Source organism: Stigmatopora argus, chromosome 6, assembly GCF_051989625.1.
Source record: "Stigmatopora argus isolate UIUO_Sarg chromosome 6, RoL_Sarg_1.0, whole genome shotgun sequence".
NCBI classification, from domain to species: domain Eukaryota; kingdom Metazoa; phylum Chordata; class Actinopteri; order Syngnathiformes; family Syngnathidae; genus Stigmatopora; species Stigmatopora argus.
In genome coordinates, this window is record NC_135392.1 from 16,150,404 (window position 1) to 16,167,500 (window position 17,097).

At 38.6% G+C, this 17,097-nt stretch overlaps 3 protein-coding genes across 7 annotated transcripts in view; 1 reads left to right on the forward strand and 2 right to left on the reverse strand.

Moving 5' to 3' along the window:
• Positions 1-2,143: 2,143 nt before the first annotated feature.
• Positions 2,144-6,587, reverse strand: hdhd3 (haloacid dehalogenase-like hydrolase domain containing 3). Of its 2 annotated transcripts, XM_077603165.1 has the most exons (4): positions 6,476-6,587; positions 4,366-4,496; positions 4,162-4,296; positions 2,144-2,585 (listed from the first exon to the last, which is right to left on the reverse strand). In XM_077603165.1, the coding sequence occupies exons 2-4, from the start codon at positions 4,489-4,491 to the stop codon at positions 2,181-2,183; spliced, it is 666 nt and encodes a 221-aa protein (XP_077459291.1). In that variant the 5' UTR covers positions 4,492-4,496; positions 6,476-6,587; the 3' UTR covers positions 2,144-2,180. The 2 variants fall into 2 exon arrangements, with proteins under 2 accessions (XP_077459291.1, XP_077459290.1); XM_077603164.1 differs by having other exon boundaries at positions 4,162-4,496.
• Positions 6,588-6,657: 70 nt separating this feature from the next.
• On the forward strand, positions 6,658-16,671 carry trub2 (TruB pseudouridine (psi) synthase family member 2). 2 transcript variants are annotated; one of them, XM_077602383.1, is made up of 8 exons: positions 6,658-6,914; positions 6,989-7,117; positions 9,245-9,319; positions 13,391-13,452; positions 13,576-13,657; positions 15,553-15,625; positions 15,701-15,837; positions 15,917-16,671. In XM_077602383.1, exons 1-8 carry the CDS (start codon positions 6,797-6,799, stop codon positions 16,216-16,218), a joined length of 978 nt encoding a protein of 325 aa, XP_077458509.1. In that variant the 5' UTR covers positions 6,658-6,796; the 3' UTR covers positions 16,219-16,671. The 2 variants fall into 2 exon arrangements, with proteins under 2 accessions (XP_077458509.1, XP_077458510.1); XM_077602384.1 differs by having other exon boundaries at positions 15,920-16,671.
• The window catches only part of rab44 (RAB44, member RAS oncogene family), a 15,217-nt gene continuing 14,567 nt past the window's right edge, over positions 16,448-17,097 (reverse strand). For all 3 annotated transcript variants that reach the window (XM_077602381.1, XM_077602382.1, XM_077602380.1), the window contains 2 exons: positions 16,979-17,055; positions 16,448-16,894 (listed from right to left, as the gene is read on the reverse strand). In XM_077602381.1, coding sequence (XP_077458507.1) covers positions 16,810-16,894; positions 16,979-17,055 — 162 coding nt within the window. In that variant the 3' untranslated portion in view covers positions 16,448-16,809. The remainder of the gene's footprint in view (positions 16,895-16,978; positions 17,056-17,097) is intronic.

Genomic DNA, 17,097 nt, shown 5'->3' on the forward strand with positions numbered 1-17,097 from the left:
CATTCAAACTGTTTTTCATTACTAACCTAGATTTTAAAAAAATGTATTTACTGAACTATAAGACACAACTAAGACTTACTTTTGTGCGAGCAAAATATTTTCATTCAAACTGTTTTTCATTGCTAACCTAGATTTTTTTTTTTTTTACTGAACTTTAAGACACAACTAAGACTTCAATTTTTTCAAAAGCATGCAGTGCGCCTTATAATCCGATGTGCCTTGTATATGGATCAATGTTGGTTAATCATTGTATGAAATTTCTTTTAGCACAGCTCCATCTAGTTGATGTATAACACGATTTGAGTGAAAATGGTCAGGGACACCTACAGTGATAAGGTTTGTGGAAGTATGTATTTAAAGCTAGAACTTTTAATTTTTTGACTAACAATATAAATATCTACATTTGGACATTTTCCTTCATTCCACATTTTTTTTGGGGTGATTAGGTACATAACATTTACTTACTGGCATACCGTGTTAACTAAGAAAGTTAAAAAAAATCTGATTACTTTTGTGCGAGCACTTTACATAATATTTTCATTGAAACTGTTTTTCAGGGCTAACCTAGATTTTTTAAAATGTATTTACTGTACTATAAGACGCAACTAAGACTTCAATTTTTCAAAAGCTGGCAGTGGGCCTTATAATCTGATGTGCCTTGTATATGGATCAATATTGGTTAATCATTGTATGACATTTATTTTAGCAGTTCCATCTAGTTGATGTATAACATGATTTACTACTACTCTATTTTATAATCTGGTGCGCCTTACATATGAAACTACATATGGTAACCTCAGTCTGCAGAAGATCCCCACCTTGTGGACTTCCTGTGTGTGGCTCCAGTTTCTTACCTAGGTCTACAATGTCTTGTGTGTCTTGTGTCTGTCTTGCTACTGCCACCAAGAAATTTCCCGAATACGGGATGAAATAAAGTTCTAATCTAATCCACTTTTAAGATAGGTTTGCCTTAATAGTGTGGAAAATATGGTATTTGTAGCATTGTGTAGTGGGTTTCTTCTGCAGTAGTTACCTGCGTACTGGATGAGAAAATAAAATGTGTAAAATTTAGTGAGTGAAACCTGCTCCTAACTAGGTTAAATCCAAGGACTCAGTTGCTGTGAAAGAGTTTTAGTTATAAACCTTTTTGTTAAACAGGTTATAGTTCCCTTTATTTTTAGGTTTGATTCAACTCCGTGTGCACAAAAAATAATTTCCCTTTTTACAGGCAATAAATTCCAGGTTTTCAGGTATACCTGAACTCCTCTACATAGTAAATAACTCATTTATTAACATTGACAACATAGGTCGTCACTAGCAGCAATTAATTAATGTAGATGGCCATGTTGCCTCAATTTCAATTTGAAATTGTCACAGGTTTTGGGATAAATTTTGGGCTGTAAATTTCCATTTGTCACATCAAATACTGTATGGAAGAAACGCCAAAATGGACGTTGGAGGAGTTAACCAACCTGATCAGCCAAACTGTATAAATTAATCCATAAATCGATCAAAATGTAAAAACGTGGATTAAAATTGTCGTTATTTCAAAATTCGAGAAGGAAAAGAACAGTGTTGTTCAAATGTCTGAAAAAAGGAAATTGTCAAAAACATCCAAATTGCTTTTTTTGTTATAGCTTTGGATAAAATGGAATAAAACATCCAAATTGCTTTTTTTGTTATAGCTTTGGATAAAATGGAATAAAACATCCAAATTGCTTTTTTTGTTATAGCTTTGGATAAAATGGAATAACTAAATACGTAGTAGTAAAGCATAGCTAAATGTGTACATATTGTATAACTCGATCAATGTCCCTTGAATTGAATCAAATCATGTCAAATTCATATTAGCAAATGTGTCCAAATATACATATGCGTTCCAAAGAATTGATACTCTATTGTCATAAAATGTGTCATTTACATCCCAAGAAGCGGCATGAACTGAAAATTATTGGTACTACTTATTTTTAGATGAAAGACTCACGGTTGCTACAGAAGTAACTTAAAACACTGAAAAAACAAAAGAATATATGATGTTTCTACTTTGGTTCAACAAAGCTACACAAAGTCCAAAATATTGTATAGTGTAAGATAGATGGAAATATGGGAAATCACATCAAAAAGTAAAAATAACTGGGTCCGATCACTTTTACAATTTTTTTTTTAATCCTCAAAATTAATCAGGAGCATTTTTTCATGTACCGCTGAAGTCGTACTGGGAGATCATCTAATGACGAGAGCAGGTGCTCTTTAGGAACATCATGATGGTTAGAGTCATTTGTTCGATCTAAAAGGAAGCCATGGATTCCGGCCGAGCGCGACGCCAGGTAATCGTTTGTGTAATGGTCCCCGACATGGACGATGCTGGTGGAGAGCACGCCGCACTTTCGGCACGCCTCCTCAAAGATGGCCACTTGGGGTTTCTTTACACCCGCTGCTTCTGATGTTAGCAGAAAGTTGAAGTGAGAAAGCAGCCCACAACCGCGTAAGATGGCTTCTAGGCGGTTGTCAAAGTTGGAAACCACTCCCATTTTCAGTCCTAGTGAGGAGCAGCTTTCCAAAGCGGACTTTGAATCTGGAAATAACTTAAAAAAAAAAAACAAAAAAACATATTCAATATGCACTAATTGTAAGAAGTATTTCACATTCACATTTTCTACTTTATAGGACGGCTCGGCGTCTGAGTGGTTAGCGCGTCGGCCTCACAGTGTGGGAGACCTGGGTTCAAATCCAGGTCGGTCCACCTGTGTGGAGTTTACATGTTCTCCCGGGCCTGTGTGGGTTTTCTCCGGGTACTCCAGTTTCCTCCCACATTCCAAAGACATGCATGGTAGGCTGATTGGACACTCTAAATTTCTCTTTTGTATGAGTGTGAGAGTGAATGGTTGTTTGTCTCCTTGTGCCCTGCGATTGGCTGGCCACCAATTCAGGGTGTCCCCCGCCTCTGGCCTGAAATCAGCTGGGATAGGCTCCAGCACCACCCGTGACCCTAGTGGGGATAGAGCGGTTCAGAAAATGAAATGAGATTTTCTCCTTTTGCAACTTGTTGATGACAATCTAAACTCAGTGGTTAGCAGTATTTTCTGGACTATAAGTCACACTTTTTTGTAGTTTGGCTGGACCTGTGACATACACTTAATAACGACTTGTATGTCTTTTTTTCCACTCTGACGCCAGCAGCTTGTTATTTGTGTTTTTTAGGCTATAGCAATCCAAAAAAATCAATGTTACAGTAACAGGTGCCTATTTTGTTGCTCCCTATTTCACTATTACTTTAACATCAAGTATTTTTTGTTGGTGAATGATAAATTAAAAGAAACTGCCTTTCAAAAATGCCACTTACATTCCAGCATGAGTTGTTTTTTCCCCTTTCATTGTAGATTTTTGCCTAGTGCAATTTATAGTCCGAAAAATACGGTAGGTGTCATCTTCAACTCATTATCTACTTGATGCCTCAAAAATTATATACAGTAATCCCTCGAATTTCGCGGTTAATGTAGACCAGAAATGGCCGCGATAATAAAAAAATCGTGAAGTAGGGTCACCACTATTAAAAAAATAAAATAAAAAATAAAATACTTCAGTGCTGATAATAATCAATAAATAATAATAATTAATAGCAGAAAAAAATCACAAAGTAGTGAATTTGCGATAAGTGAAGTCGCGATAATCGAGGGATTACTGTAGACCACATGTGTCAAAGTGGCGGCCCGGGGGCCAAATCTGAGTAAATCATGAGTACCGACTTTCTGTTTTAGGATCAAATTAAAATGAAGAGTATAGATGTATATTAAATTTCCTGATTTTTTCCCCTTTTAAATCAATAATTGTAATTTTTAAATCCTTTTTTTCTGTGTTTTTAGTTCAAAATTCATTTTGTAAAATCTAAAAATATATAAAAAAAAGCTAAAATAAAATAAACATTGTTTTATATCTATAAAAAACTGAATATTCAGGGGTTTTAATCCAGTTCTTTTAATCAATTTATATTTAAAAAATCTAAATATTATATCTAAAATGGTCCGGCCCACGTGAAATCAAGTTGACGTTAAAGCGGCCCGCGAACCAACCCGAGTCTGACACCCCTGCTGTAGACAATGATGCGATTATTTCAATCTAAAAATTTACATAAAAAAAGGAAAGGAAATCCAAAACATTTACCTCCCAATTATTAGCATTGCTAAAATTCTGATAAAGGTTACGAGCGATTTCATTGAGCAGGACAGGGTCCCGCACTCGGCATTGCGAGAAGGTGGCTTTCACCACCTCTGTCCACCACGAGTGTCCGTCCAGTCCCTGAGAAATTCCGTAGTTGGGGAATTGTCTGGAATGATGTCGATACGCTTGACGGAAAGCGACGTCCACCTCGGCAGGTTCGAGGTTCAAGCCCATTCGTCTGGCCTCGTCGCAATACTGCTCAGCCACTGAGGAACGTACCCTCAGCAGGGTGTCTTTCACATCCCACAGCACCCAACGCAGAGGGGCACGCATCGCACCTGTAATGGTGGGACACAAGTCATTTTTAAGTTTTAGAAACCGTATCGTCGTTAAAAAAAATTGAAAAGTAGCCTGGGATGGCAATGACATTTTCTGCCATGGCACACTGTCTTAAAATGACAAATATGAAAATGAAGGATGAGGGACTACTTTGTTTGTTAGAGAATTCTTGAGTCTAGACACTGACTAATGGGCAGAGAATGGTGCTAAAAGACTGCTGAATCATGAAACTCGGCAAAGTGGGAAACTCAACTATTCCAGTCTGAATGTGTCGGTTATCTAGTAGCAATTAAATTAAACTCGAGTGTGGGAACACCAAGAACCATTCTTAACTCCGATCCTTAGGGGACACGATCTTTTGGAATATCTAAAGGTGTTGCAGAGATGCTATTTTTTTCCGGAGTCAATGCAATTCACGCAAAATCGATATTAAATGAGAAAAAATAAATAAAAAAGGACAAACTGTTATCATGTTTTTACATGAATTGAAATTGTGTTTTACAAACTATTGAAAAAGTACAGCATAATGAAAATAAGAATAAAACGTGAACAAAGTATAATTTGTTGATTATTTATTGGCAAATTCAAATTTCCACAACATTAACATAAGTCAGGGGTGTCAGACTCGGGTTGGTTCGCGGGCCACGTTAACGTCATGTGGGCCACGTTAACGTCATGTGGGCCGGACCATTTTAGATATAATATTTAGATTTTTTTTATAAATGGATTAAAAGAACTGGATTAAAAGCCCTGAATATTCAGTTTTTTTATAGATCTAAAACAATGTTTATTTTGGTTTTTTAAATATATTTTTAGATTTTACAAAATGATTTTTGAATTAAAAACACAGAAAAAATTGATTAAAAATTACAATTATTAATTCAAAAGGGGGAAAATCAGGAAATTTATTATACATCTATACTCTTCATTTTAATTTGATCCCAAAACAGAAAGTCGGCACTCATGATTTACTTTCCCGGGCCACACAAAATGATGCGGTGGGCCAGATTTGGCCCCCGGGCCGCCACTTTGACACGTGACATTAGTTTTTCAGCTGGTCCATAAGACGCACTTGGAAGTTGTGCAATGTGCAAATGTAAGTCCTTTTGGATATGGCTTCAACATGGGATATTTCGTCGAATGCGAAACGATAATCTTCTGCGACTGTCTGGGTTTCTTATAAGAAGTTTCATCCAAATTGCCATCCATTTTGACTGTACTGAAGGAACAAAATAATAATAATTCAAATTTTGTTACTTGGCTGACAGCAGTCTGTATTTCTGCTTTTATTAATTTCAAATTATTTTCGTTTGATTAACATAGTATCATTTTTTTATTATCGTATTTACAATTATTAAAATACCATAATCGTTCAAAAACACAATGCTAGTAGTATTTGGATTTTTTTTTATGTAAAAAAAAATATTCAACACTTCATGTGGGGAGCGACTGTCAAAAAATACATATACTACTACGTTTATATAAAAAAGTCCAATTTATGAAGAGCCGTCCACTGTAGTCTTGATATTTATTATAAGTGTTACTGAGTTACACTGCCACCTTCTGGTTTAAAGGTTTATTACAAAACTGAATCTCAGGAGGAAAGGCTCCATAAAAAGACCAACACAAAAACGTCACCGATTATTATTATTATTTCATCTAAAAAAATATACATTTTATGAATCTACGAACCGGATTATGAAGCTTGGGCTGTTGCAATAAGTTTCAACTCCAACCCGGATATATATTTCCTAAAAAAAAAATTTAAATTTCGCGAATCTGTGAAAGATGATATGAAGCTTGAACTCTTGCAATACATTTCAACACTAACACGGATATTTATTTCCTGGAAAACGAGAAACGCTGCTCGAGTGTTTAAAATGTGATGTTTTTAACGTACCACACAAATCCAGACAAGGTCACAAACATCTAACCGCACAAACAGTGTAAAAAATGCATGTACATTAAAACATCTTACGTTAGTACGACCACCTCCTTTGCACTTGCTGTAAATATTGTAAAAAGCGTACTTCACAGCTCGCTATAAAATCCTCCTGAAATGTGACATTACCAAAGTCCGGTATCGCGAGATTTCGCTGGGCAAGGAAAAAAATATTTACATGAAATGTGACATCCTATACGGCAGAGGGCGCTGAAAGATAGTAGCCAACGTCCTCCGTGTATGGTGTGCCGTAAACGAAGTATTATTCACGTGCTACTCTGTGCCCGAATAATTTCGAGACGTGTCCTGGTTCATTCCTTTTAAAGTTACCTATACCTCATTAATGTACGAAAAACAATGGCAACTCCTGCGATTCGCATGTTCCAAAAGTTAGAGGGTTTGTTTTGTGTCTACAAACCGGCTGGTATCTCGTGGAAGCACGTGAGGGACAACATCGAGACCAAGCTCCGAGAAGGTCAACATTTCCTATTATACACAATGTATATCCATATAATTATTGGATTATATCGAACTATGAACTCATTGCAGGTTTGAATGTGTTGCCATCGCTCCCTCTACCTGAGCAGATCCGTTTTCTGCCACCATCAGGCGGTGACACCTTGACGCAAAAGGGGCTAACAGCTGTTAACGTCCCGGTCCTATCCAACCATCCTCTGGGTATGTGCTTCTTAAACTTCTTGCTCCAAGTACATCCTCAAAATATACAAGGTTCTCCAAGTACTACCAGAAAACAACCTAAAAATATAAGGAGGATCTCTATCATTTTCATCATTTAAATTAGGGTAGTCCCAATACACTGGTACCTCGAGATACGAGCTTAATGCGCTCCCGGACTGAGCTCGTATGTCGATTTTCTCGTAACTCAAATGAACGTTTCCCATAGAAATGAACTTAAAACTAATTTGTTCCAACCCTCTGAAAAAACACCAAAAACAGGATATTAGATTGGGAAAAACATTTTTATTTGTTCTAATTCGCCATCTATTAACAAAGCAACAAATAATTACAGTGGTGCCTGGAGATACGATCTTAATTCGTTGCGGGACTGAGCTCGTATGTCGATTTTCTCGTAACTCAAACGAACGTTTCCCATTGAAATGAACTAAAAACAAATTAATTCGTTCCAACCCTCTGAAAAAACACCAAAAAACGGATATTGGATTGGAAAAAAATGTTTTATTTGTTCTAATTCGCCATCTATTAACAAAGTATCAAATAACTAGTGGTTTAATAGAACTAAAATTAGACGGGTTTCGCGGAGGGGAGAGAGAGAGGGACAGAGAGGGGGGTTGGGGGCTGAAAGACTTTTTGCACGGCAACGCGCTCGTAACATAACAAACATTTAAATGAACTTGGATTACGATGCAGACACACTCAAAAATAACTTTAATCTAACCTTACACTAAACTTAATTCTAATTTTGTTTTAAAAAAATTATACCTTTCTTCTCCCGGGTTGGCTCTATTTGCCCCGCCTCCACCCTGACTTTCAGATGCAACCTATGGAGGGTTGCTTGCTTTTGTCTTCCCTTCAAAATATTCCCAAAATGATGCACACAAATGTCCTCACAATAGGATAACGGATGACCACTTGCCAACGAGAAGTAGTATATACTCCTCTCATATTAGCGATCGCTCCGCCATTCGCACTGACTAACGGGGAAAAAACACTGAAAATATGCAACGCTCCGCCCAGTGCTCATAGAGACATTACACTAGGGAGTTGCAACCAGAAAGGCAGTGGCCATGATGCTCTTATGAGTAGCCTCTCACGTCCCCTGTATGCTCGTATATCAAAATTTGTCTCGTATCTCAAGATAAATATTTGCTCGAAATTTTACTCGTTTCTCAAATTGTATTGAACAAAAATGGTTTTACATTTTACTATTTTCATTTTTGAGTCATTATTATTTTATCGTATGTTGGAATTAACATTCTCAATTTAATGTAGTAAACAGATGTATAAAATATTGTTAAATTGTAACATTTCATATTAATTCTTGGCATCAAAGGATTTACCATGCAATTTCACATTTGTTACTACTTATGAAATTGCCTGACATAGAAAGCTGTAATATACATGGATTAAAGTTTTCTGTCATACCGTACCGACGTGAAATACACCAGCAGGGGGTGGTAGGGGTCAGAATGTACACCTGCTCAGTTTATTATCATGTGCTTAGTTTTAAAGCACTCTTGCAATTGGTTTTCATCAGCACTTGTTCATGCTATCCAATGAATGAGATGGATTTACCTCAACTAAATTACGCACCTCGGTAATACCCCCCAATGTTTAGTCTCAAATGTTTTTTTTTACTGTTTCAGTCATTTTTTTGCAATTACATTTTGTGTACACGAGATGGAGATGCGCAAAAATGAATGTCCTACCATGATTAACCAATATTAATTGGATTGGATTGGATAACTTTATTCATCCCGTATTCAAGAAATTTCATTGTCTTTATGGTGCGCCTTATAGTGCGGAAAATACGGTATATGTTAGATACAGGGTTTACACAGCAGGTGCATATGATTTGATATATACTGTATGAATGGATTAAAACATCAATCCGTTAGCCCGATTTGACCCCAATTGCTACTGTACAAGTTTCATTCAAATATATCTTAGGGTTACGCTTGATTTTATTATTAGAAATGTTATTTTTCATTTGATTCAGGGGTTCTTTCAAACACCACCAAAGAGAGCCTGAAGTAATGTTCATTAATGTACTATTATATTACTTTTGTGTGGACTACAAAAAGTAAAATAATTTTTTTGTTCCAGTGACTGGCCCAGAATTTCAGCAGATTCGTGTTGGAGTTGGACATCGTTTAGATACATTTTCCTCTGGTGTAATGGGTATGATTTTTATTAGGTATATATTTATAAGATATACAGGGTGAGCCAAAAGTAGGCTGAGTAAATGAAAACATTTGTTTAGATATATACCACAATAATAAGAGAGATTGAGCTTTAAAGGTGTGTAAATCATGATAGAAAGCCAAAATGTAATTTAAAAAAATATTTTTCATAATACAATTTCATTTTCATCTATAACTGTGATAATTCATATATTTTTATGTATGCAATTATCTAAATGTGTATATATATATACATATATATTTATACATATATATGTATTCATATATATATATATATATTTATACATATATATGTATACATGTGTGTGTATATATATATATATGTATGTGTATGTAAAATTCCTAAGTAGAGGTGTATTTTATATGTAAATTATCTCATTCATTCCACCCATCTACCAACTAAACCCTTTAAAGTTGGTCAACATGTCCCAATTTTGTAAGAAAGATGTGAGAAACACACAAAAATGAGAGAAAATGATCATAAATTTATTTGTTAATGTCACAAAATGAATAACAAGTATATATACAAACCCGTGTTAAAACGCATGGGAACAAGAGAAAGCAACCGGGATGCAACATGGTGATAGCACACAAACATGAACACACATTTATTAACACTGCATTAAGATTTCAAACAAACACATTGATCAACAACATGCATTCAAATTTTGTGATTTCTTTGAAATGTAATTTTATATTTATATATCCATTTTATAAGTCACTACTGGTTCTTACCTGCTTCTGCAGTGGTGGATGACGAACATTTTGGAAGAAAAAAAACCTACAAAGCCGATTTCCTTTGTATATATCAGTGGTGTGCCGTCAGGGCCTTCAAGGCCTTCTCTGCTGGCCTAAGATATATCTGAATCATATATTATATTTTGTCCATCAATACTTATGAAATAATTCCAAATTGTCTGTTAGCTTCCTTTCATTGCTTTACCGCTGGTTGCACTGCTTCCAGATGTGTGTTTTCATATTGAAGCATTTAACCAATCACATTTCAGCCATTATTTGTTGCCAGGGTCAGAAATCTGCCTCAAGGCCTTCACAATCAGTTCTGCAGGCTCTGCTGCATTAAACAAGCGTCAATAAGACTGTTGCTTTAACCAATCAGAATTCGATTTTGTGACAGCAAGACTTTATCGCAGGCGTAGGGATACGTCATTGCCTTCTCAGAGGCGTATATATTTGTAGTCAAGACTTTCCAATAATGACAAAGTTAAGTATGTCTACTTCATGGTGTAGAGGTTCACTCACCATCCTGCCATGTGGGCAGACAGGGTTCATATGCCAGTTGGTAATCATTTTTCCCTTAAATAAAAACAACCGTGTGTAGTCAAGACTTTCCAAAAATGACAAATTGCCACTTCATGGCGTAGAGGTTTGTTCACCTGACTTCCAGGTGGGCATCTAGGGTTCGAATCCTGATCGGGGAAACATTTTCCCTTAGTTGTTTCTATATATTTGTAGTCAAGAACTTCCAATAATGACAAAGTAAAATGAGGCCAATTCGTAGTGTAGTGGTTTACTCACCTGACTGCCATGTGGGCAGGTGGGGTTCAAATCCCGGTTGGGAAACTTTTTCCCTTTATTGTTTCTATATATTCGTAGTCAAGACCTTCCAATAATGACAAAGTAAGGTGTGGCCAATTTGTGGCGTAGAGTTTTGTTCTCCCAACTGCCATGTAGGCAACTGGGGTTCGAGTCCCGGTTGGGAAACATTTTCCATTAGTTGTTTCTATATATGTGTAGTCAAGACCTTCCAATAATGACAAAGTAAAGTGTGCCCAATTTGTGGTGTGGAGGTTTGTTCACCTGACTGCCATGTGGGCAACTGGGGTTCGAATCCTGCTCTCGTTTGACTGATCACTACACTATGTAGTTCAGTAAATGGGTAACCCTTTTTTCATTAAAATAAAGACTTAGTCATTTTTTTTCAGCAAAACAATTTATTTCCGGTCAGCCTTCGGCTGACCGGAAGACAGTTGGGGGCGGGGGGTTCCTGGTGGTGTTCGACAGTCGGCCTGCGGCCGACTGCCGACACCATACAGTCGTTGACTGGCAACACCGGGACGTGAACCCTCGCCTCCCACATGGCAGGCAGGTGACTCACCCACTACACCACGAGGCTTCCCGCCTATACATGGTCATTTCGTGCTTTTATTTAAGGAAAGACTGAATGACTTAGTGTTTTTTAATGGCAAAATGGTTCATCGTCCACCGAGATTCGAACCCTGCCTGCCCATACGGCAGTCAGGTGAACAAACCTCTACACCAGGGGTGGCCAACCAGTCAGAGACTAAGAGCCACTTTTTTTACTGTGTTACTGCAAAGAGCCACATCATACATGGGCACACACAGACCTCTGCTCAGCCAGATTTATTGAAAATGACCCACAGCAAGATAATGACAGTTATTTTTTTCAACAGTTAACATTGTGTGCACTGTCACACACACACATAAACTCTCAGTTAAAGCAAGTCCACAAACAAAAATATAACAATTTTCAATGACATTTTTCTCTTACTATGCTGCTTAGTGGGACTTCTGGCATTCCTTGTCCTGAACAATCCTCCTCAAATCTGGCTTGTATTCCGTTGTTGCCACTCGAAGCAACTCTTTCACATGAGTGTCAGTCAAAACAGATCGATGCTTTGATTTCACATGTTTCAGGGTGGAAAACACAGACTCGCAGACGTACGTTGACCCAAACATCATTATGAGCATTATTTGTGGCTAATAGTGGCGTTTGCGGTCGGACAGTGGCTCCGTACAGCGCCGTATGTGGCGATAGTGCGGTATTTGCTGAAGTTGGTGGATCTCGTGAATCTAGCGGTCGGGTAAATTAATCTCTTGAATGGGGTTGTTACGGTGTGTTTGACCATGGTTTACACTTACGCCTTACGCCAGAATATCGCTTAAAGAGCCGCATGAAATCAGCCAAAGAGCCGCATGCGGCTCTAGAGCCGCGGGTTGGCCACCCCTGCTCTACACCATGAAGTTGCTGCACTTTTCTTTGTCATTATTGGAAAGTCTTGACTACTCAAGGTTTTTTTTTTTTTAAGGGAAAAATAATTCCCTACTGGGATTCGAACCACAACTGCCTGCATGGTAGTCAGGTGAACAAACCTCTGCACCATGAAGTGGCCACACTAAACTTGACTTTTGGAAAGTATTGACTACACACGGTTGTTTTTATTTAAGGGAAAAATGATTACCAACTGGGATTTGAACCCTGTCTGCCCACATGGAAGGCAAGTAACAGAACCACTATACCATGAAGTGGCCACACCTTACCTTGTCGTTTTTGGAAACCCTTGAGTACACACGGTTGCTTCTATTTAAGGGAAATGACACATGAAAAGGAGGATGGATTTTGGTGAGTAAAATATGGCTATATTCCTAAATAATTCAATTGTATGAGGTTATTATTGATGATTTTTATGTGTCGCAGCTGTAGCTGCAGTAGAGGTTTTATTGCCGTAAAATAGTTTTTGAGGGTTGGATTGATTCCGACAGCTGAAGGCGTCGCTAGGAAATTCACGGACCGCCACTGGTATATATATATGTGTATACATATACATATACATGTACACGTACACGTACGCGTACGCGTACGCGTACGCGCGCGTGCGCGTGCGCGTGCGCGTGCGCGTACGCGCACGCGCACGCGCACGCGCACGCACACGCACACGCACACGCACACGCACACACACGCACATACACGCACATACACACACATACACACACATACACACACACACACACACACACATACACACACACACACACATACACACACACACATACACACACACACATACACACACATACACACACACACACATACACACACACACACACACACACACACATACACACACATACACACACATACACACACATACACACACATACACACACATACACACACATACACACACATACACACACATACACACACATATACATACACACACACACACACACACACACACACATGTATATATCCTTTGTTTCATCTTAACCTCATATCTCTCTTTAGTTATTGGTGTTGGGAATGGAAACAAGGCCCTGAATGACCTCTACCACACAAAAGTCACAAGGGTAATTTCACCTAGTTCCAAGCAAAATACAGTCTTGCCTCGATTATCACAAATTCACTTCTTTGCGATTTTTTTTCTGCTAATAATCATTCAAAAATGTTTTGACTGGTACCCACTCTTTCAGGTCTATACATTGGAGGGCGAGTTCGGTACTGCCACACATGATTTCTCGCACAGGGGACGCATCGTGGAACAATCCACTTATGGTATGGAAAGATTGTTACATGTAGTACTTTGGAATATTGACCCAGCAAAGCTCATTTTTAGTTGTTCCTACCGTATTCATGCAAGTCTAGTACAGTAATACGTTGAGATACGAGGTTAATGTTTTCCGGGACCAAGCTAGTATGTCGATATACAGTGGTACCTCGACATATGAGTGCCCCGACATATGAGCAATTTGAGATACGAGTAAAATTTTGAGCAAATATTTATCTTGAGATACAAGACAAATTTTGATAGACGAGCAGACAGCGGACGCAATAGGCTGCTCATAAGAACATCATGGGCACGGTCTCTCTCCCCGCAACTCCCCCGTGTAATGTCTCTACGAGCACTGGGCGGAGCGTTGCATTTTTTCAGTGTTTTTTCATCCCGTTAGCCTGTTAGCTCCCGTTGGCGGAGCGATCGCTAATACGAGACTACTTCTCATTGGCAAGTGGTCATGCCTTATCCTATTGTGAGGACATTTGTGTGCATCATTTTCTGAATATTTTGAAGGGAATACTAAAGCAAACAACCCTTGATAGGTTGCATCTGAAAGTCAGGGTGGAGGTGGAGCAACCCAGGAGAAGAAAGGTATCAAATTTTAAAACAAAATTAGAATTAAGTTTAATGTAAGGTTAGATTGAATTTATTTTTGAGTGTGTCTGCATCGTAATCCAAGTTCATTTAAATTTGTTTATCTCATGTTACGAGCGCGTTGCCGTGCAAAAAAATAATATAATTCAATGTATCAGAGACTTATGTGGAAGTTTTGATCCAACCACTTTAACAGAGGTGTTGGGACATGTACAATAATAGTATAACATGTGGGATGGGCACGGGCGAGGCAAGTTTGTCTATACACACACGAGAACAGGACGTTTTGTTCTGTCACCCAGGAACACAAATTGAAAAACAGGTACACACACGCCAATAATTTGCAACTTATTGATAATTTTTATATTAGATATTTAAATATTAATGCTCTGACATTGTCAATGCAATGACAAACTCTCTCATGATAATAATTCTGAGAGTGAGAGATTACCTGGTTGATCGCTTTCAACAGTAAAATCTCTCTCTCATGATTATAATTTTGAGAGCGAGCGAATTGTCCATCGACGAAATGTCTGTTCGACGAACTGTCCGGCGACGAACTGTCTGGCGACGAAGCGTCCGTTGGACGAAAAACGTCCGGGGACGAAGTGTCCGCCGACGAAAGGTCCGGGTACCGGTGGCCCGGCTTGGAAGATCCACTGGAGCGGTGGATTCATGGTCTAAGAGCAGCTGGGAGAAACGTCTCCACAGTCACCATTCGACTGAGGGCAAAATCGCTAGCGGAAGAATTGAAAATTTAACATTTTCAAGGAGGTCCGTCCTGGTGCTTTCGCTTTATGAAACGGCACCATGTACCCATTAGAGCGAGGACAACCGTGGCACAGCAACTTCCAGCGGACTACATTGAAAAGCTAGCCATTTTCCACACCTACTCCACCAAGAAGATTACCGACAAACGTATACAGCCTAACCACATAACGAACATGGACGAGATACACCTAAGCTGGTGTATGTTTTGCCATGCCTGGCTGCGCCTTTAGATGCGGTGCGTCCTGTGTGTGTCAAATACAGAAATAGCACTCGTTACTGACACTGCGCCTTTAAATGCAGTGCGCCATATAGTCGTGAAAATACGGTATTTATTAAAACACAATTAAGGGATGAAGTGTACCATATATTTGTTGTTACTGCAAGCACGTTTTCACAGTACTTGTGGTAGTAATTAAACTCGTGTCATTGTTGACATGCATCGAATCAACTTGAACTGGAACGGTTGGCAACAAATGTTCGCTTGATGTTGTTTGAAAGTCTAAATTCACCTCACTTGTTTGCACAACAGATCATATTACGCAAGATAAGTTGGAGAGAGTTTTGGCAATGCTTCAGGGAGCAAATCAAAAGGCTTTATCATTGTAAGTCATTTTCCCCCTCTTTCTAACAATATCTAATACAACTGATTAATTGATGCGATTGTTCATCCTCCACAGGTATGCCAATGTAGACATGCAGTCACAGGAAGCCTATGAGATGGCTGTGCAAGGCTTACTGGGCCCAGAGGGGAAGTCTCCACCAATTTTAAAGGGTTTGAAGTGCATCCGCTTCGATCCACCCGACTTCACTCTGGGTAAACCATCAATTAAAATCGCCACTGACGCACCAATTTATCGGTACTACTCATCGGTGTTTGTTCAATGTCTTCCCAGAAGTGCAGTGCTTGAATGAAACGCAGAAATACCTGCGCAAAGTGATACACGAGATAGGCCTCGAACTACGAAGCACGGCTCTCTGTAAGGGAGTTCGACGCACGAGAGACGGTACTTTCACACTGCAGGATGCGCTTACCCGGAGCCAGTGGACACCTGCCGAGATCATGCGCGCAGTGCAGCAAAACCGCATCGCTAAGGAAAACAAACTGTCCCTTCCATTTAGGACTGCGATTGCAAACAGAATTCAACAAAAGCATGTTGACAGAGAAGTTAAGGAACATGAAGCTTTAGCCACTTGAGCTATCTGTGAATCAGAAATTGACACTTGGCTGTGTTAATAAAATATGTGAACAGGACTTGATAGCCTCAAGATAAGAATTTGGAGTGGTGACAGACAGTGTTAACAATTGCCTGTTACAAACACTTGGGTGTGATGACATCGCATTGTTGTCATGTTCACCATACCTGCAAAGAACACGATGTCCAAAGTGAGAACAATGCCCAAGAAATGCAACAAGAAGCTTTTGTTCTGTGGATTTTTCAGATTGTGTTTTATTTAATCAGAATAAGATTGTTTTTTTTATAAATAATCTAATCAGACAAAGAGCTATCATGGTTGTGATTTTCAAGTTGGCCTTTGCATCCTTGAAATGTTTTATGAAAGCGGCCCACTGAGAAAAATGTTTGGATACCCCTGCTTTTTTTTAAACTATCAATTAGATACATTATAAAAGCAGACTTGGATTTCTAAATTATTGGTTTGTGTGGTTTTGTAGAAAGATACTGAAACTCTTGGACCGGTATCCCGTACTATGCACCCATACCTAATCAACCTATTCATGAATTAAAAATTGAACTAATTCTAATCAAAACACTTCTTTGTCCCCGGTTTAGCAACATCCTGATTTCTTCTTTGGGGTTTCTTTATGCAACACCAACGTTTCCTCTCTTCTGTCATCTTTCTGAGTCAATAATCTGGCAACAACAGCAAGTTAAGTGACGCACAAACACTGACAATTATTTCTTAATTGTCACCTACAAACTCAGAAGTTCAATTACCTGGCAACTGCTTCCAAAGACTGAATCACGTTGTCGCCGTTGACGGCACTGCACTCCATGCAGTCCATTTCAAACTCCTATTAAAAGAAGAACCAAGTGTTTTGATTTTTGAGAAAAGG